General features: G+C 45.5%; 1 protein-coding gene across 1 annotated transcript; it reads left to right on the top strand.

Annotated features, from left to right (window-relative positions):
• Nucleotides 1–3,063: 3,063 nt before the first annotated feature.
• LOC134396342 (zinc finger protein 436-like) lies at nucleotides 3,064–19,954 on the top strand. Its single transcript, XM_063122808.1, has 6 exons — nucleotides 3,064–3,143; nucleotides 8,249–8,859; nucleotides 10,173–10,299; nucleotides 13,525–13,598; nucleotides 15,724–15,850; nucleotides 18,250–19,954. The coding sequence occupies exons 2-6, from the start codon at nucleotides 8,374–8,376 to the stop codon at nucleotides 19,602–19,604; spliced, it is 2,169 nt and encodes a 722-aa protein (XP_062978878.1). The 5' UTR covers nucleotides 3,064–3,143; nucleotides 8,249–8,373; the 3' UTR covers nucleotides 19,605–19,954.
• Nucleotides 19,955–20,156: the final 202 nt, after the last annotated feature.

The following is a 20,156-nucleotide window of genomic DNA, read 5'->3' as shown; positions in this document are numbered from 1 at the left end:
CTTTAACAGTTGTATTGAAAAGGAAATTTCAGCAGGTGTCATTTGTATATATGGGGAACCTGGGGAAATTTCCTCTTCATGGCAACAGTTCAAAGTGCAGGAGCCCTGCCCTCTTTTAAATCTGGTCACCCTATTTTATACTGTTGTTTTATACTTTGAATGTTTTTAATTTTTGTGAACCGCCCAGAGAGCTCCGGCTATTGGGCGGTATAGAAATGCAATTAATTAATTAATAAATAAATAAACGAGAAAATGGGGGGAGGAAACAGACAGAAAATGGGGGTGAGGGGGAAAGGGGGGGGAAGGAAACAGCCACAAAATGGGGAGGAGAAAAATAGGGGGAAAGAGAAATTGGGGGAAGGAAACAGACAGAAAATGGGGGTGAGGGGGAAAAAGGGGGGGAAAGGGGGGAAGGAAACACAGAAAATGGAGGTGAGGGGGGGGAAAGGGGGAAGAAACAGACAGAAAATGGGGGTGAGGAAAAAAAGGGGGGAGGAAAGGGGGGGAAGGAAACAGACAGAAAATGGGGGTGAGGAAAAAAAGGGGGGAGGAAAGGGGGGGAAGGAAACAGACAGAAAATGGGGGTGAGGGAAAAAAGGGGGGGAAAGGAAACAGACAGAAAATGGGGGTGAGGGAAAAAAGGGGGGAGGAAAGGGGGGGAAGGAAACAGACAGAAAATGGGGGTGAGGAAAAAAAGGGGGGAAAGGAAACACAGAAAATGGGGGTGAGGGAAAAAAGGGGGGAGGAAAGGGGGGGAAGGAAACAGACAGAAAATGGGGGTGAGGAAAAAAGGGGGGGAAAGGGGGGAAGGAAACACAGAAAATGGAGGTGAGGGGGGGGAAAAGGGGGAAGAAACAGACAGAAAATGGGGGTGAGGAAAAAAAGGGGGGGAAAGGGGGGAAGGAAACACAGAAAATGGAGGTGAGGGGGGGAAAAGGGGGAAGAAACAGACAGAAAATGGGGGTGAGGAAAAAAAGGGGGGGAAAGGGGGGAAGGAAACACAGAAAATGGGGGGGAGGGAAAAAAGGGGGGAGGAAAGGGGGGGAAGGAAACAGACAGAAAATGGGGAGGAGAAAAGGACTGAAGGAGAAAAAAGGGGGGCAATGGAGAAGACTTTTAAGGGAGACTGCTGGATTGAGGCATTTATGGCGGGGGAGACTCCATACTCACCCTCCCTAACCTGCCTTCCTAGCAGCCCCTCAGGGCTCCACGACGAGGCCAAGGCAGGAGGGAGCCCGCCCTGGCGCGCCAAGGGCCCAGCCGATAGGAGTAGGCCCGGCGCTGCGGTGGCTGCTGCTGCTCCCCTAGGCCCCAAGGGCCTCCTCTCACAGGGCCACGAGGCCTCCACGACCCGCCGGCTTTCGAGAGGGAGCTGGCGGGGCCACAGGCAGGGAAAGCCGGGGACACACACCTCCGGCTCCCAAGCGAAGGGGGAAATAATAATAACGTGTGAAAGCGCCACGCGTGTCTGCCTAAATGCAGGGAGTTGACACCAACGAGCCTCACGATTCTGCCTGCAGCCTCGGAGTGGTGGCTGGGGTGGAGTGCTGGGCAATGGCACAAGATTGATCCTTGCTGGGAATTGAGGGATGTTTTGTGCTGTTCATAGAACTCCAAGACCGACACACTTTTTATTTATTTATTTATATTTGTTGCGTTTATATCCCGCCTTTTTTCCTCCAAGGTGGCGTACATAATAGGGTGACCCTATGAAAAGGAGGACAGGGCTCCTGTATCTTTAACAGTTGCATAGAAAAGGGAATTTCAGCAGGTGTCATTTGCATGCATGTCGCACCTGGTGAAATTTCCTCTTCATCACAAGAGTTAAAGCTGCAGGAGCTATACTAGAGTGACCAGATTTAAAAGAGGGCAGGGCACCTGCACCTTTAATGGTTGTGATGAAGAGGAAATTTCACCAGGTTCCCCATATATACAAATGACACCTGCTGAAATTTCCTTTTCAATACAACTCTTAAAGATACAGGAGCCCTGTCCTCCTTTTCATAGGGTCACCCTAATCCTCCTCTCTATTTCTATTCTCACAACAACAACCCTGTGAGGTAGGTTGGGCTGAGAGAGTCTGTGACTGGCCCAAAGTGACCCAGTGGGTTTCCATAGCTGGGTGAGGACTAGGACCCTGATCTCCCGACTCGCCATCCAACACTTTAGCCACTACACCACACATTTATTTCATTTATACTTTGTCTTTTTTAACAAGAAAAACGGCACTCAAAGCGGCCTACAATCATTAATAAACCTGGGTTAAAGCAATCATAACACAACGCAACAAAACTTGGGGAGTACACTAGCTTTTCCCCAAGCAGGTGGTCTCCAGATGTTGTGGACTACAACTCCCAGCATTTTATTGGCCCTGCTGGCTTGGGGCCAATGGGGGTTGAATAGGGTGACCCTATGAAAAGGAGGACACGGCTCCTGTGTCTTGAACAGTTGTATTGAAAACGGAATTTCAGCAGAGTTGGAAGGGGCCTACAAGGCCATCAAGTCCAACCCCCTGCTCAATGCAGGGATCCACCCTAAAGCATCCCTGACAGATGGTTGTCCAGCTGCCTATTGAAGGCCTCTAGTGTGGGAGAGCCCACAACCTCCCTAGGTAACTGATTTCATTGTCGTACTGCTCTAACAGTCAGGAAGTTTTTCCTGATGTCCAGCTGGAATCTGGCTTCCTTTAACTTGAGCCCATTATTCCGTGCCCTGCACTCTGGGAGGATCGAGAAGAGATCCTGGCCCTCCTCTGTGTGACAACCTTTGAAGTATTTGAAGAGTGCTCTCATGTCTCCCCTCAATCTTCTCTTCTCCAGACTCAACATGCCCAGTTCTTTCAGTCTCTCTGCACAGGGCTTTGTTTCCAGACCCCTGATCATCCTGGTTACCCTCCTCTGAGCAGTCCTAAGCTGCTCTCAGTGTCTCCCTCCTGTCCTTTGCTAAATCCCTCCCGCGCTGCCACCTCAGTGTTAAATCCAAAGAGCTCAGAGTCCTAGAGAGGCCAACGAGGAAGGAAGGAAGGCGGGAGGAAGAGTGACAGCCACTTCTTGTCCCGCCCCTCTTTCCTTGTCCCCTTCCCTTTCCCTGGGAAAAGTGTCCTTTGTCTTCTTTTTTCCCTGTGCAGGCCTGGTGAAGACTGGGTGAGTTCTCAGCCCTTTTTGTGTGTGTGGAGAGGATGGGGGGGGAAACGAAGGATGCAAAATGCAGGAGAGGGGGCTGTGACCGCCCCAGTTGGAGAGATGCCCAGCCAGGGGATGGAGACAAAAGGAAGGCGAGCATCTGATAAGGGGGAGGGGGCTGGGAAGACGAAAATAGGTCCCCTCCCACCTATATATCATCCCAGAGAGAGGTGATTTGTGCAGCACCCCCATTTAGGGCATCTTTCTCCAACCTGGTGCCTTCCAGATGTGTTGGACTACATCTCCCAGAATCCCCCAGCCAGCTGGGGGATTCTGGGAGATGTAGTCCAACACATCTGGAAGGCGTTGGGATAGGAACAACTGAGCTGAGGGTTATGATCTCCAGATCAGAGGATTTATTTTATCCTCGTTCCAAAGCCATGAGGTCCCTTTTGAATGGGAGTCTATACCTGGCTGGGGGATTCTGGGAGATGTAGTCCAACACATCTGGAAGGCATTGGGATAGGAACAACTGAGCTGTGGGTTACGATCTCCAGATCAGGGGATTTCTTTTATCCTCATTCCAAAGCCACGAGGTCCCTTTTGAATGGGAGTCTACACCTGGCTGGGGGATTCTGGGAGATGTAGTCGAACACATCTGGAAGGCGTTGGGTTAGGAACAACTGAGCTGTGGGTTATGATCGCCAGATCAGAGGATTTATTTTATCCTCATTCCAAAGCCATGAGGTCCCTTTTGAATGAGAGTCTATGGCTGGAGATGTAGTCATAGCCATAGTCCATAGCCATATGGCTATGGAGATGTAGTCCAACACATCTGGAAGTGTACCTGGTCGGGGATAGCTGGTCTAGGGGGCGAAATCTCCACATCAGAAGAAGATTGCTTTTCTCGTCACTGCAAAGCTAGGAAGTCCCATTTGAATGGGAATCTATTTAAACTCATGTCAACCGTAGTTCACAATTGCAAGTGCTTTCAGGTTTGGGGCTGGGCTCCTATCGCTAACCTTAAAAAGGTGTTGTGCAACTATTCAATCTTCCTTCCTTTTTTCTTCTTCTTTAAAGTGTTTTTTTTTCCCCTTGGCAAGAAAAAAGAAAGAAAGAAGCCATAGGGAAGCTCACAAGGCTACACATCCAGGGTGACCATATGAAAAGGAGGACAGGGTCCTGTATCTTTAACAGTTGCATAGAAAAGGGATTTTCAGCAGGGGTCATTTGTATATATGGAGAACCTGGTGAAATTCCCTCTTCATCACCGCAGTTAAAGCTGCAGGAACTATACCAGAGTAACCAGATTTAAAAGAGGGCAGGGCACCTGCAGTTTTAACTGTTGTGATGAAGAGGAAATTTCCCCAGGTTCCCCATATACAAATGACACCTGCAGAAATACTCTTTTCAATACAACTGTTAAAGATACAGGAGCCCTGTCCTTCTTTTCATATGCTCACCCTATACACATAAGAGGCAGACATTGTCTTTACCTCCCATAAGATTCTGTGAATACGGTCGTGGGATTGCACAGTTTTGGAGCACCCTGTAGCTCAGTCGTGCCTTAAAATAAGGGTGGGCTAGCCATGCTTGATCCATTTCAGGTGTCGTTTTCCAAAAGTAGAAACCTGGCAGCCTCCAATTTTATTTTATTTTAATTTAATTTATTACATTTCTATACCGTCCAATAGCCAAAGCTCTCTGGCAGGTTAAAAACAATCAGAGCTAATTCCACAGCAGTGACTCATAGGGTGGAACTTGTTCCAATTTCCTGTTGCACCCTGTGAACTCTCCAAAACACAAACCCACATTTGAGTTAGCTGCAGATCAAAGATTTTAATTTCAGCCCCATTAAAATGAACCAGGGGAGCTGCACAGAGATCAGATCGAAGGCCACCTGTTATTAGTCCCATTTTACTGCTGAGGAACACTGAGGCTGAGTGATCAATGATCAGCCCCTGGCCAGCTTTTCAAGTTTGCTTATTCTGCAGTTTTCAAACAACCTCTGACTAAATATATAGCTGGAATAAGATACCGCCAGCTGAAATCCGACGTTTCAGAGAGAGAAATCAGGAGGGGATACAATTCCAGTGGGTTTTCTCCCAAGAAAGTGTGTTCAGCTGTTAGTGTGTGAAGTTGCATATTAAAAAATGATAAGACTGCCCATGATCTCACCTTGAAGCCAGGAACTTTAGATTTAGCAAGCCGCTGCAGGCAGAAAAAGTTTACTAACAGGGACTGGCCGGCAAGATCACATTATGCCAGTCCTTTTACAACTTCATTGGCTGACAGTCGAGGTCCGGTCCCAATTCAAAATGCTGGTATTGACATTTAAAGCCCTAAACGGTTTGGGGCCAGGTTATTTGAAGGAACGCCTCCTCCCATATGTATCTGCCCGGACCTTAAGATCATCTACAGGGGCCCTTCTCCGTGAGCCCCTGCCAAAGGAAGTGAGGCAGGTGGCTACTAGGAGCAGGGCTTTCTCCGCTGTGGCACCCCGGCTGTGGAATGAGCTCCCCAGAGAGGTCCGCCTGATGCCTACACTGTACTCCTTTCATCGCCAGCTGAAGTCCTATTATTTTTTCAGTATTTTAACACTTAATTTTAACTTAAATTTAAATTTTACTGTTCTAACTCTGTATTTTAATCTTATATCAATTTTGCTGTGTGGTTTTATCCTGGTTGTGCTTTTTATACTGTAGTTTGTATTTGTGCTTTTAACCTGTTGGTTGTTTTATTATGGTTTTAATTTTTGTGAACTGCCCAGAGAGCTTTGGCTATTGGGCGGTATAAAAATGTAATAAATAAATAAATAAATAAAATAAGAAGTGCCCTGCACCTGCAAACAACCTGAAATGTACTTATAAGATGCAAAGATTCAGTTCAGACAACACGTTAGCCAACACAGTGGGAAAACTCCACTCAGCGGTTGAGTTTGTAGAAGGTACTCCCCTCCCCACACAACATGTTCTATCTCCACCGTTGTGTGACTATGAGCTTTTGTGGAGTTGAGTAAAATAGGGTGACCATATGAAAAGGAGGACAGGGCTCCTGTATCTTTAACAGTTGCATAGAAAAGGGAATTTCAGCAGGTGTCATTTGCATGCATGTCACACCTGGTGAAATTCTGTCTTCATCCCAAGAGTTAAAGCTGCAGGAGCTATACTGCAGCTATACTGTGACCAGATTTAAAAGAGGGCAGGGCACCTGCAGCTTTAACTGTTGTGATGAAGAAGAAATTTCACCAGGTTTTCCATATATACAAAGGACACCTGCTGAAGTTCCCTTTTCAATACTGTTAAAGATACAGGAGCCCTGCCCTCCTTTTCATAGGGTCACCCAAAGTAAAATCTATCGCGATGTTTGATTGACAGTTCCTCCGTCCTCTCTCCTATTCCGGTCCTCCCGATGGTATCTCATCAGCCATTGCTGCAACAACAAAAATCCCAGTGGCTCTCTTAGACCAGTACCTGCTCCTTTCACCACTCTTGCCAGGGAACTCTGTAGCCAGTGGGAAAAGTCAACGCAACGGAAAACTCCACGGAGCCCTCCACACAATACAACACACAACAGTTATGCAGGAACTCTCCTCTGCACAGTGTGGATGTTTAGCTTGGAGTGTTTTCTAAAAAAAACCTTCCACCATTGCATGGGATTTTCCCACCACCAGACAAAACATTTCTCAACGGTGGTGTAAAAGCTCCACCGTGGCGTTGTAAAGCCACCGTTGAGAAACGTGTTGTCTGAACTGAGCCAAAATTGATTCCTTTTTAATTGCACCGAATTGCAGCCTGCCTTTGAACACAACTTGAAAGCTGTGGTGACAAGAATACCATACTAAGGGCCAAACTGCGAATTTCCTTATTAATACTTTTTAAAAATAAACAAACGTGCTTAAACTGGCAACTTTTGTTTTGAAGATAAAGGAGCTGTGTGGCCCTGATCCGTCTTGAGGTGGGGGGCGCTGTGCTAGTTTCCTGCTGAATTTTCATCTGCGCTGCTATTTGAAGGTGCTATTTGCAGTAAACGGCACCATTGAGCAAATATTAGCCAGGATCTGGATTGGGGCCCTGCAGCTGCCTCTTCAAAATAAGAATCACCAGTTTACTTATTACAATTGTATTTCCACCGGATATTTGGTGGAAGTCAAATGTCATTTTACTACCCTAAGAGGCTAGTAGCCATGTTTCCATGCTGGCCCCACAGCAGGGGTCGCAGCCGGCATGGAAGCACGATCGGCTAGCCTCTTGGAAGGCTAGTAAAAATGTTTGCAGGCTAGTAATTTTGGTGGGCTTATTTATAAGTCTGCCATAAAGCAATTTGGGGCAAAAAGTGGGTCCCGGGTCAGAAAAGAATGGAACATTCTGAAAGAGAGAGGCAGCTGAAGGAAGGTTCCATTTCTGCTCACAATTTAACCTACTGGTACTTATCTGCAAAGGCCTTTAAGGCAAGAGCCCCGCCCCCCCGGTACCTGAAGGGCCACCTTCTCCCAGGTGAACCTACCTGTATGCTAGGTTCCATCCTTAAAAGAGCCCTAGAAATCATTTTAGGTAAATCGATAGATCATAATCGGAGGCCCTTCTCCGGATTACCTCTTCTTCCAGACTGGGGGATGGCCTTTTCAGTGGTGGCACCTGATTTTCAGATGCCTTCCTCTGGTAGGCTCACCTGGTGCTGATTTTAATGCCTCTCGACACCAGGCAAAACCCTTTTTACTTTCCCAGGCCTTTTTGATCTTTATTGGTAGCTGAGATTTTCGGACATTCTCTGCAGATGTAGTTTTACGTTTTGTATCTCCTGCTGTTTTGCATTCTTGCTTTATTGATTGATACTTGATTATTATTATTATTATTAATAATAATAATATTTTTTTACATTTCTATACCGCCTCAAAGCCAAAGCTCTCTGGGCAGTTTCCAAACATTTATGTTGTTAATGTGTTGTATGTGTCTGTTAGTGACCCTGAGGACGTCAGAATTGTTAGGGACAGATCAGTGGGAGGAATTCTGAATTGCGCAATTCTCAACCAGGTGAAGGCTTTGTTCTCCAGCCTTCTAGTGAGGGATCTCCTCCTAGTCCCCAGTTCTGCTTTGAGGTTTAATGCTTGTCTGCCTTTCCTTCAGGGAGAAGACCCAGACCCTACCTGGAATCATCACCTATCGTGCTTTGATAGTGCCATATTTTGAATACAGAACAGCTTGGCTTCTAACAACTTAAAAGGCCTACCAATTTGGGCACTCCCTGCCTCATGAAAGTGGAAGGAGCAGGAGGTTGTCTTTCAGCCCTGATGGGGGCTGCGATGGAGCCCGGATTGAAGATGGAAGTCCAAGACTCAGCTGGTCTGCAAGCAGAAAGAGACCCTGATGCCATTCTGGCTGAGAGACAGGGGGGATTCTGGAGGAAAAATGCCCAGGAGATCCTGGGTGAGGAAGACATCTTTAGCTTGGATGTAAAGTGCCAACGCTTCAGACACTTTTGCTACCAGGAGGAGAAGGGACCCCGAGCGGTTTGCAACCGACTCCGTGAATTTTGCCATCAGTGGCTGGTGCCAGAGCGACATACAAAAAATCAGATCCTGGACTTGGTGGTCTTAGAGCAATTTCTGACTATCCTTCCCCCGGAGATGGAGACCTGGGTGAGGGAATGCGGGCCGGAGACCAGTTCCCAGGCAGTGGCCCTGGCTGAAGGGTTCCTCTTGAGCCAGGCGGAGGACAAGAAGCAGAAAGAGGAGCAGGTGAGACCGTTTCACCTTGATCGTTCCAAGGGTCATAGAATATTATTATTTATTTAAAACATTTATATCCCACCCTATATCATAGGATCTCGGGGAGGCATACAGATTTTATTTTATTTATTTATTTAAGGACTTTTATGCCGCCATTCAGCCAAAAAAGGCTCTCACGGCGGCTTACAAAAGTATTTCTTGACAGATAAAAGCATACAGTATAAAATAGTAAATATACACAGCTAAAAACAAATTAAACCATAAATTATTATTTTTATTTATTTATTTATTTATTTATAGCCTGCCTTTTTTCCAGTACTGGGACTCAAGGCGTTTTACAAGATTAAAACATGTACAATTAAAAAACATAAATATAAATTACAAAGGTTAAAATAGAATTAAACCTACAGTAAAAATAAAGACATGTGAAAACATTTTGAAAAATTGTAACAGGTTAAAAGGAGGGGAGGATCCAAAAAAGTTGGAAGGGGACCTATAAGGCCATGGAATCCAACCCCCTGCTCAATGCAGGAATCCAGCTTAAAGCATCCCTGACAGATGGTTGTCCAGCTGCCCCTTGAAGGCCTCTAGCGTGGGAGAGCCCACGACCTCCCTAGGTCACTGATTCCATTGTCGTACTGCTCTAACAGTCAGGAAGTTTTTCCTGATGTCCAGCCGGAATCTGACTTCCTGTAACTTGAGCCCGTTGTTCCGTGTCCTGCACTCTGGGAGGATCGAGAAGAGATCCTGGCCCTCCTCTGTGTGACAACCTTTTAAGTATTTGAAGAGTGCTCTCATGTCTCCCCTCAATCTTCTCTTCTCCAGGCTAAACATGCCCAGTTCTTTCAGTCTCTCTTCGTAGGGCTTTGTTTCCAGACCCCTGATCATCCTGGTTGCCCTCTTCTGAACACGCTCCAGCTTGTCTGCGTCCTTCTTGAATTGTGGAGCCCAGAACTGGACGCCATACTCTAGATGAGGCCTAACAAGTGCCGAATAAAGGGGAACCAGGACCTCACGTGATCTGGAAGCTATACTTCTATTAACGCAGCCCAAAATAGCATTTGCTATTTTTGCAGCCACAGATAACATAAATGAGGCTCTCCTAAAACAACAACAACAACAATAATAATAATTTATTTCTTACCCGCCTCTCCATTTTGATCGAGGCGGGGAACAACAATAAATGATAAAATACATAGCATCCTAAAACGCCCTAGAATTTGCCATTTCTTTTAAAGCTAGAGAGCAACCCTAACCTTTTGCCTGGACCATTCCTTTTCTAATCCCACTCCCCTTTGGATCCTTCCTCACTTCTGTTTCAGGTACGGGGACCGTTAGCCGAACAGGGCACTGATTTCCTTCAGGCTTTGAAGGCTCCATCAGGCATCCGGCAGAGACGACTGTACAGGTGGATTGTGGAGGAGTCTGACCTAGCGGCCACCTCCCTGGGTAAGGATGACTGGGGGATATTTCTGACGGGTTTTTAATCACTGGACTTATCAGTGATAGCAGAGTAACAACGGTCTTAACTATGAAACTAGTAGAAGACTCAATAAATTGTAAGGCAGAGAATTTAGGTTTGTATTGTACAAAAATAAATACTTTACTGGCAGTTCATTATGGCATAAACAATGTACAAATATACTCACACATGGCCATATAGAAATACATCAGACAGCGGTCTTCACAGGAACAGAGTGATTATTTAAGCTGGTTACAGAGATATCAAACACTCCTTATATACACTTTACTGTACAACTGATGCAATACATAATTGGCACTCATAGAAAACTTCACACTATGTCACAGTCCAATTAAACAATTAAGCACACCTGCAAACTTGACCTTTCCAGTAATTGTCTCTTGCTGACTCAAGGCTTTTATCCGGGTTTTGCAGATCAGTCCAGAAATATGGAAAAAGAAAAAAATCTGAGTCCAGTTCAAGGATCTCAACAATTTCCCCTTGATTTCTCTCTCTCATCTGTGCCTGAAATCCGTGGGCTGCGTTTATTGGGTAGGGGAGATACTCACCTGCCGCCTCTCGCAGCGTTCGATGGCTTCTGAGCAGGGAGGGCGCAGACCATAGGATTGCACCCTTCATTTGGGTTGTCTTGTCTCTAGCGGCGGTGTAGCAGAAATGCCGGAAGCCTTGGCGCGTTACATCCAAGCTGGGTGTGTGTTCCTCATCCAGGACCTCCTGGGCATTCCCTACCCCCACCCCAGAATTCCCTCTTGCTCTCATCCTTATTTATTTATTTATTACATTTCTGTACCGCCCTATATCATACTACCTAGGGTGACCATATGAAAAGGAGGAGAGGGCTCCTGTATCTTTAACAGTTGCATAGAAAAGGGAATTTCAGCAGGTGTCATTTGTATATATGGAGAACCTGGTGGAATTCCCTCTTCATCACAGCAGTTAAAGCGGCAGGTGCCCAGCCCTCTTTTAAATCTAGTCACTCTAGTATAGCTCCTGCAGCTTTAACTGTTGTGATGAAGAGGGAATTTCACCAGGTTCATTCATTCATTCATTCATTCACTACATTTCTATACCGCCCAATAGCCGAAGCTCTCTGGGCGGTTCACAAAAATTAAAACCACAGTAAAACACCCAACAGGTTAAAACACAATTACGAAATACAGTATAAAAAGCGCAACCAGGATAAAAAGCACAACCAGGTTCCCCATATATACAAATGACACCTGCTGAAATTCCCTTTTCTATGCAACTGTTTTGAGCCTCGTGTGGCGCAGAGCAGTAAAGCAGCAGTTTCTGCAGCTGAAACTCTCCCCACGGCCTGAGTTCAATCCCAGTGGAAGCTGGTTTCAGGCAGCCGGCTCGGGTCAACTCAGCCTTCCGTCCTCCCAAGTTCGGTAAAATGAGTACCCAGTTAGCTGGGGGAAAGGTAATAACGGCAGGGGAAGGCAACGGCAAACCACCCCGCTATAAGGCCTGCCAAAAAAAGTCAGCGAAAGCTGGCATCCTTCCAAGAGTCAGTAATGACTCAGTGCTTGCACGAGAGGTTCCTTTCCTTTTTTCCATGCAACTGTTAAAGATACAGGAGCCCTGTCCTCCTTTTCATATGGTCACCCTAATACTGCCTTTATACAAATCTATGGTGTGACCACACTTAGAATGCTGCGTACAGTTCTGGTCACCGGACCTAAAAAAGGATATTATAGAGCTGGAAAAAGTGCAGAAAAGGGCAACTGAAATAATGAAGGGGCTGGAGCATCTCCCCTACGAGGGAAAGTTACATCAACTGGGATTGTTTAGCTTGGAAAAAAGGAGGCTAAGGGGAGACATGATGGAGGTGTACAAAAGTATGCATGGTGTGGAGAATGTGAAGAGGGAGACATTTTATACCATAACACTAGAACCCAAAGGAGTCAACCCATGATGCTGATGGTTGGGAGATTCCTGATAAATAAAAGGAAGGACTTGTTCACACAGCACAGAGTTAATACTATGGAACTCACTACCACAAGATGTAGTGATGGCCACCCATTTGGATGGCTTTAAAAGGGGGTTGGATCAATTCCTGGAGGCGAAGGCTATCAATGGCTACTAGCCCTGATAGCTATGTGCTACCTCCAGTATTCACGGTAGTAGGCCTATGTACACAAGTTGCTGGGGAACATGGGTAAGAGGGTGCTGTTGCACCATGTCCTGCTTGTGGTTCCCTGGCCGACAACTGGTTGGCCGCTGTGTGAACAGAGTTTTGGACCCTCAGTCTGATCCAGCAAGGCCCTTCTTATGTTCTTAATATCTGAAGCTTGCTGGGTGGTTGACAGTGAACAGGCCACTGAGGTATATAAGAAACAAAGGCTTTCTTTTGGCCGCAACAGTTTATGCTTATGGTTTTTTTAATGGTTGAGATGGCAGAAGACCCCTTGGACCTGTTTAGTCGACACGTCAGGCTCTGTGGCTGGCGAAACCGTGGTTCTCCGGGGTTAACATGAAGCACAAGCCGTGCTGTCACACACAACGCTTTCCAGTCTTCCTCAACCTGGGGTGCTCCAGATGTGTTGGACTGCATCTCCCAGAATGCCCCAGCCAGCAGAGCTGGCTGGGGCATTCTGGGAGATGTAGTCCAACATACCTGGAGCGCTCCAGGTTGAGGAAGGCTGCTTTAAACCATGGTTAGAGCCGCTACCCTGCTGCAGACGGCCCAGCTGTAGTCAGTGAGTGAGCAGAGTTTAGCAAAACGCATCTCACAAGACACCTTAAAACCTGCTGCTTAAACAAGAGCCTTAACCATCAAGGTCTAAGGTGTCTTCTGAACAGGCACATTGTGTTAAAAAGAGAGCAGTGTCGAAAGACCTACATAGTTTTTCTACATTTAGAATCATAGAATAGTAGAGTTGGAAGGGGCCTATAAGGCCATCGAGTCCAACCCCCTGCTCAATTTGGGGACAGCAGAGGGATTACCCAGAGGTGGTTCCTCCGCATTGGGTTGTTAACAGCGGGATAACCTGAGGGAGTCCTTTGACACAGGCCCAGTTGTCTAACCCTAACCCTTGGCAGGGTAGAGGGGGGAGCACAAAAAATGGGGTTACATAGGGAGAGCCTTCCCCACCACCTCAAACAGGGAACTGAAATATAACACCGGTCTTGTTTTTTTAAGTGTGTGCAAAGGAGAAACAATGTCCTCCCTTTTGTGTCCCTCACAGGCAATGGAGTGACACCAGCGGTCCAGTCTCGGTTGTCGCCTGTTTGCGCTGGAGAGGAAACAGCTGCTGATTGGGTAGGAGAGGAATTATTGGGGAGACAGGCCGTGGGGCAGCCTGGAGGTCTTGGCCTGGGCTTGAAATAATTTGTCTCCTTTTGTTTCAATGAAACTGGTTCCCTTCTATTCGGCCCTGGTTTGGCCTCATCTTGAGTACTGCATCCAGTTCTGGGCGCCACACTTCAAGAAGGATGCAGACAAGCTGGAGGGGGTTCAGAGGAGGGCAATGAGGATGATCAGGGGTCTGGAAACAAAGTCCTATGAGGAGAGACTGAAAGAACTGGGCATGTTAGCCTTGAGAAGAGAAGACTGAGGGGAGACAGGCCAGCACTCTTCATATACTTGAAAGGTTGTCACACAGAGGAGGGCCAGGATCTCTTCTCGATCCTCCCAGAGTGCAGGACACAGAATAATGAGCTCAAATTACAGGAAGCCAGATTCCAGCTGGACATCAGGAAAAATGTCCTGACTGTTAGAGCAGTACAACAATGGAACCAGTTACCTAGGGAGGTGGTGGGCTCTCCCGCACTAGAGGCCTTCAAGAAGCAGCTGAACAACCATCTGTCAGGGATGCTTTAATGTGGATTCCTGCATTGAGCAGCAGGTTGAACTCGATGGTCTTATAGGCCTCTTCCAAATCTACTGTTTTATGATCCTATGAAACCAGCCACAGAAATGGTGGGAAGGCTTATAACAGTTTTATTAAAAAATGCATAAAACAGTGATGAAAATTTGTATATATATTTTTCTGTTGCCTTAGTTATAAGTAAGTAATTGGCTTATACTGCTTGCTGCTATTTAGTGTTGAATAAATATAACAAAAAACAGTTTGTATTTAATATAGTTGTGTGTTCTGGCATGGGGGACGGCCTTGAAGAAGTTTTAATGTTTTATTTCACCTTCAGCACTTATGAGTCTTAATGTCTTGCTGGCTAAGGCATGGAAGGGCCAAGGGGGAACCATTATTGGGCTGGGCTTAGGGCATCAGCTGGCTTTTATCCGGCCCTGGGTATACCCAACCTCCGCCCGTCTAGCTAAAATGAAGAGCAGGAGCCACGAAGCATCTCTCACTTGGTTTTGGATACAAGTAGGCCTCTGTGTTCGAAGGCTTACGAGTAGCCAGGCCATGTCACATTGGATTGCACCCTTTTTGCCAAAGTAGTACATTTAGTGTATATATATATATATATTAGAGTGACCCTATGAAAAGAAGGACAGGGCTCCTGTATCTTTAACTGTAATGTAGAAAAGGGAATTTCCGCAGGTGTCAATTGAAGAGGGTGAAATTCTCTCTTCATCAACACAGTTAAAGCTGCAGAAGCCCTGCCCTCTTTTGTATCTGGCCACTCTACTATAGCTAGTGTAGCTTTAACTGTTGTGATGAAGAGGGGATTTCACCCACTTCAATTGACACCTGCTGAAATTCTCTTTTCTACGTTACTGTTAAAGATACAGGAGCCCTGTCCTCCTTTTCATAGGGTCACCCTAATATATATGTATGTGTGTGTGTGTGTGTATTCCCTTTCCCTTACAAACCAAAAACTGGGTGAAATCTATACGCTGCTTGGAGTTTTTTCTTCATAATTCTTCACCAGAACAAATTAAATTTAGTCTCTTTTCCATAGTCTGAGGAAAGGCTTTGACCTTTCTGTCCCTGATGAGTATAGAAACTCCATGAATTTATTTATTACATTTTTATACCGCCCAATAGCTGAAGCTCTCTGGGCGGTTCACAAAAATTAAAACCATGAAGAGCATAGTAAAACAACCAACCATCTAAAAACACAGATACAAAATACAATACAAAAGGCACAATCAGGGTAAAACCACACAGCAGGAGGTTAAAATACGGAGTTAAAACAGCAAAGATTAAATTTAAGTTAAATTAGGTGTTAAAATACTGAGAAAATAAAAAGGTTTTCAGCTGGCGACGGAAAGAGTACAGTGTCTGATACACTTTTAAATCTTACCTAGGTTGGAGGCTGACGACACTTTTTTTTTTTGTCTCTCCAGTATTATTAGAGAGGGAGTCAAAATTCTCTCTTATCAACTATCTCCAACACCGCGCTTAATTTTATACACATGTCCCTCCTGACTCCCTCCACCCCCAAACTAAAAAGGAGAAAACTTCTTCTTCCTTCAGGGTCCGGTGACCTTTGAGGATGTGGCTGTGTATTTCACCGACGAGGAGTGGGCGCTCCTGGATCCAGGCCAAAGAGCCCTGCACGTGGAGGTTATGGAGGAGAATTGCGGGAATCTGGCTTCTCTGGGTAAGGTTTCCTCGTTGTCTTTTATTTCGCTAAAAAATCATTTCCCAATTTGTTTGAATGTAATATTTAAGCTGCGCTAAGTGTAAATTACTGGTGGTTTTTTTCCCCTAACCAAGGATTTCAGTTCAACGGCTGGGGAAACGTTTTGTTACTGTTAATAATGTCACACTTTATCCGGTGGAAGAAGCTCGTAGTCTTGGCTTCATTTTTTATTCTTCACTTTCTTCTTCCTCACATATTGAGACTGTAGCCAAGTCCTGTTGTTTTTTCCTATATAACATTGCTAGGATCTGTTCGTTCTTATCTGAATCTTCTGCTAAGACCCTTGTCCATGCATTGGTTATCTCCCGTTTGGACTTTTGTCATCTTCTTTTGACTGGTCTTCCTTATGCTCATCTCTCCTCTTTGGTCTCTCTTCACCATTCTGCAGCCAAGATTATTTTCTTGGCTCGTCGTTTTGACCATGTTTCTCCTTTGATGAAATCTCTTCATTGGCTTCCGATCCCATATAGAATTCAGTATAAGCTTCTTTGGCTGACATTCAAAGCATGTCATGGTCTTGCACCTTCTTAACTTTCTTCTCTCATTTCACTTTACCATCCCCCTCGTACCCGCCGTTCTTCAAATGTTATGTTGCTCTCCCGCCCAGGAATTTCTATCTCTCTTGCCCGGCTTCGCCCATTCTCTCTGGCTGCCCCGTTTGCTTGGAATGCTCTTCCATTGCAGATTTTAAAATGCGTTTGAAAACTCATTTGTTTTCAATAGCTTTTGGTATTTTAGCTTGATTTACTGTTCTTATTACTATGATTATTCTCTTATTTCTGCTTTGTGAACCCCTTTCCCCCTTCATATGTTTTAATGAGATTTTAGATTGTAAGCCTCTAGGCAGGGTATCGCTGTTTTATTTGTATATTTTGTACAGCACCAAGTACATTGTTGGTGCTATATAAATAATAATAATAATAATAATAATAATAATAATAATAATAGATATTGTTATAGCACAGAAAGTTAAGATGAGATGGGGTGGAGTCAGAACAAAGTCCTACAACTCCCTGTGCGCCCCGGCTGATTTCTTTCTGTTTAACTGTGCATAGAATTGTGGCCCTGCTGTTGAGTTCAATGGGTCTTACCCCCAGGTAAGTGTATATAGGATTGGAGCCTAAATGTAAGTCAAACTTGCCAAGTTAAACTCCATGTATTCTGGGCAGTGAAAAATTTCCCAGGCTGTTCTATTCCATCTCTATCATGAAATGCCAGAGGGGCTGTTCACACAAGACGCTAAGACTCACTCAGTGGTTAAGTGTGGGCTGTTTTGAACCGAGGGTTATTTGTTGAACAGTGGGTTGCCATGTTGTCTGAGCATAGCACATTTTCTGCAGGGGGGCTTATCGTGTGGAGTCTGGAGAAGAGAAGATCGAGGGGAGACATGATAGCACTCTTCAAATACTTAAAAGGTTGTCCCACAGAGGAGGGCCACGATCTCTTCTCAATTCTCCCAGAGTGCAGAACACAGACTAATGGGCTCTAGTTACAGGAAGCCAGATTCCAGCTAGACATCAGGAAAAACTTTGTTTCTGTAAGAACAGTACGACAATGGAACCAGTGACCTAGGGAGCTCTCCCACATTAGAGGCATTTAAGATGCAGCTGGACAGCCACCTGTCAGGGATGCTTTAAGGTGGATTCCTGCATTGAGCAGGGGGGTGGACTCGATGGCCTTGTAGGCCCCTTCCAACTCTGCTATTCTATGATTCTAGCAGTCTTCAAATACTTGAAAGGTTGTCACACAGAGGAGGGCCAGGATCTCTTCTTGATCATCCCAGAGTGCAGGACATGGAATAACGGGCTCAAGTTACAGGAAGCCAGATTCCGGCTGGACATCAAGAAAAACTACCTGACTGTTAGAGCAGTATGACAATGGAACCAATTGCCTAGGGAGGTCATGGGCTCTCCCACACTAGAGGCATTTAAGATGCAGCTGGACAACCACCTGTCAGGAATGCTTTAAGGTAGATTCCTGCAATGAACAGAGGGTTGGACTTGGTGGCCTTATAGGCCCCTTCCAACCCTGCTATTCTATGATTTTATGTCTGAACGCAGCCATAGCAGCTTGTTAACCACCCTGAACAAGCCAACAACAAGCTACGAATTCTCAATTTGGTTTGTTTGAGAAAAATAAGCCCCATGGCATGGTTAACAAACAACCCACAGTTCAAAACAACCCACGCTCGACCTCTGAATGTGGTTTAGCATTTTGTGTGAGCATTCTCAGAGTCTCTTCATAATAGGATAGGATCTGCCTCCCCTCTGCCTTCTTTTTCTGCCGCCACTCAAAATGGCACTTAATTGGTTTTGTTTTCTCAGGCTCTGATCTGTTTTCTCCTATTATTTCTGCAGGTGATGGTTGGGAGAGCAAGAAAGAGGGAGAAGTGCAAACATTATTGTTGGAAAGGGTCGTGTGCCAAGTAGAGGAAGAGCAGAGCAAGAAAATGGAAGTTAAAGAGAAGCAGACGAATGTGTCCTCTGCTCCCCAGGGTGGTGACGTCTGTGAAATCCCAGTCCAAGAAAAACTACACAAGGGAAAGGAAGGCTGTGAATGCCTAGTGTGTGGGGAACATTTCAGTTGTAAATCCAGCCTTAAAGCCCATTCAAAGGTGCACAAAGAGGAGAAACCTTTTAAATGCTCAGACTGCGGGAAGAGCTTCTCTCAGAGGAAAGGCCTAATTAGACATCAAAGAATCCACACAGGGGAGAAACCGTATACCTGCTTGGAGTGTGGGAAGAGCTTCCGTCAGAGTGCCGCACTGATTACACACCAGCGCATTCACACAGGGGAGAAACCCTATACGTGCTTGGAGTGCGGAAAGAGCTTTTGTCAGAAGACGACGCTAGTTAGACACCAAAGGATTCACACAGGCGAGAAACCATACGGTTGCTTGGAATGCGGAAAGAGTTTTAGTCACCGATCACAGCTCACTTCCCATCTAAGAGTTCACACAGGGGAAAAACCATACAAATGCCTAGAATGTGGGAAGAGCTTCAGCCAAAATACAAACCTTACTTTACATCAAAGAACTCACACTGGGGAGAAACCATTTAGATGCTTGGAGTGTGGAAGGAGCTTCAGTCATAGCTCAACCCTTATGGCACATCAAAGAACCCACACGGGGGAGAAACCCTTTACATGTTTAGAGTGTGGACAGAGTTTTGCTCAGAATGCAAGCCTTATTTTCCATCAAAGAACTCACACGGGGGAGAAACCATACACATGTCCAGAGTGTGGAAAGAGCTTTAGTACAAGTACAAGCCTTACTTCACATCGACGAATCCACACGGGGGAGAAACCATATACTTGCTCTGAGTGTGGGAAGAGTTTTTGTACTAGCACAAACCTTGTTACACATCAGAGAATCCATACGGGCGAGAAACCTTTCAAATGCTCAGAGTGCGGTGAAAACTTCCGCAAAAAAGCCCACCTCCTTCGACATCACATGACGCACACTGGAGAGAAACCATACAAGTGCTTGGACTGTGGGAAGAGCTTTAGCGAGAAAAGAAACCTCATTTCTCATCAAAGGATCCATGCAGAGTATTGGAATCAGGAACCCCGAAGCAGTAATTGGATTCCTCACTCTCTGGATTCGGAGTGTGTCCCCATTTCCCAGGACTCCACTTCTTTCCAGAACCCTCTCAGTCATAATTCAAATCCAGCAGAAAGTCTGGAGTGTTTTACTATATTTCTAAATGAGTAGACGACAATTGCTCAAACTTTGATTGCTTATAAATACTTTAGACAGATAGAAATTGTAAATAATCTCATGAATAAAGTAAAGGGTACATACAACAAAAGGAATATGTCTAAATAAAACAGATTTAGAAATGATAATTTAAATATAAAGATTATTGATGGAGTAAACTCAACAATAATCGGACTGACAAAGTTTAACTCTCATAGAGTGCAATCCTATGCATGTTTAGATGGAAACAGTTCCCAGCATGCCCTAGCCAGATGTGCTGGCTGGCACATGCTGAGAATTGTAGGCCTTTTTTCTGTCTTAAACATAGAATCATAGAATAGCAGAGTTGGAAGGAATCTACAAGGCCATCGGGTCCACCCCCCTGCTCAATGCAGGAATCCACCTTAAAGCATACCTGACAGATGGTTGTCCAGCTGCCTCTTGAAGGCCTCTAGTGTGGGAGCCCACAACCTCCCTAGGTAACTGGTTCCATTGTCGTACTGTTCTAACAGTCAGGAAGTTTTTCCTGATGTCCAGCCGGTATCTGGCTTCCTGTCACTTGAGCCC

Source organism: Elgaria multicarinata, chromosome 3, assembly GCF_023053635.1.
Source record: "Elgaria multicarinata webbii isolate HBS135686 ecotype San Diego chromosome 3, rElgMul1.1.pri, whole genome shotgun sequence".
In the NCBI taxonomy this organism is placed as follows: Eukaryota; Metazoa; Chordata; class Lepidosauria; order Squamata; family Anguidae; genus Elgaria; species Elgaria multicarinata.
This window is presented reverse-complemented; position numbering and strand designations above follow the sequence as displayed.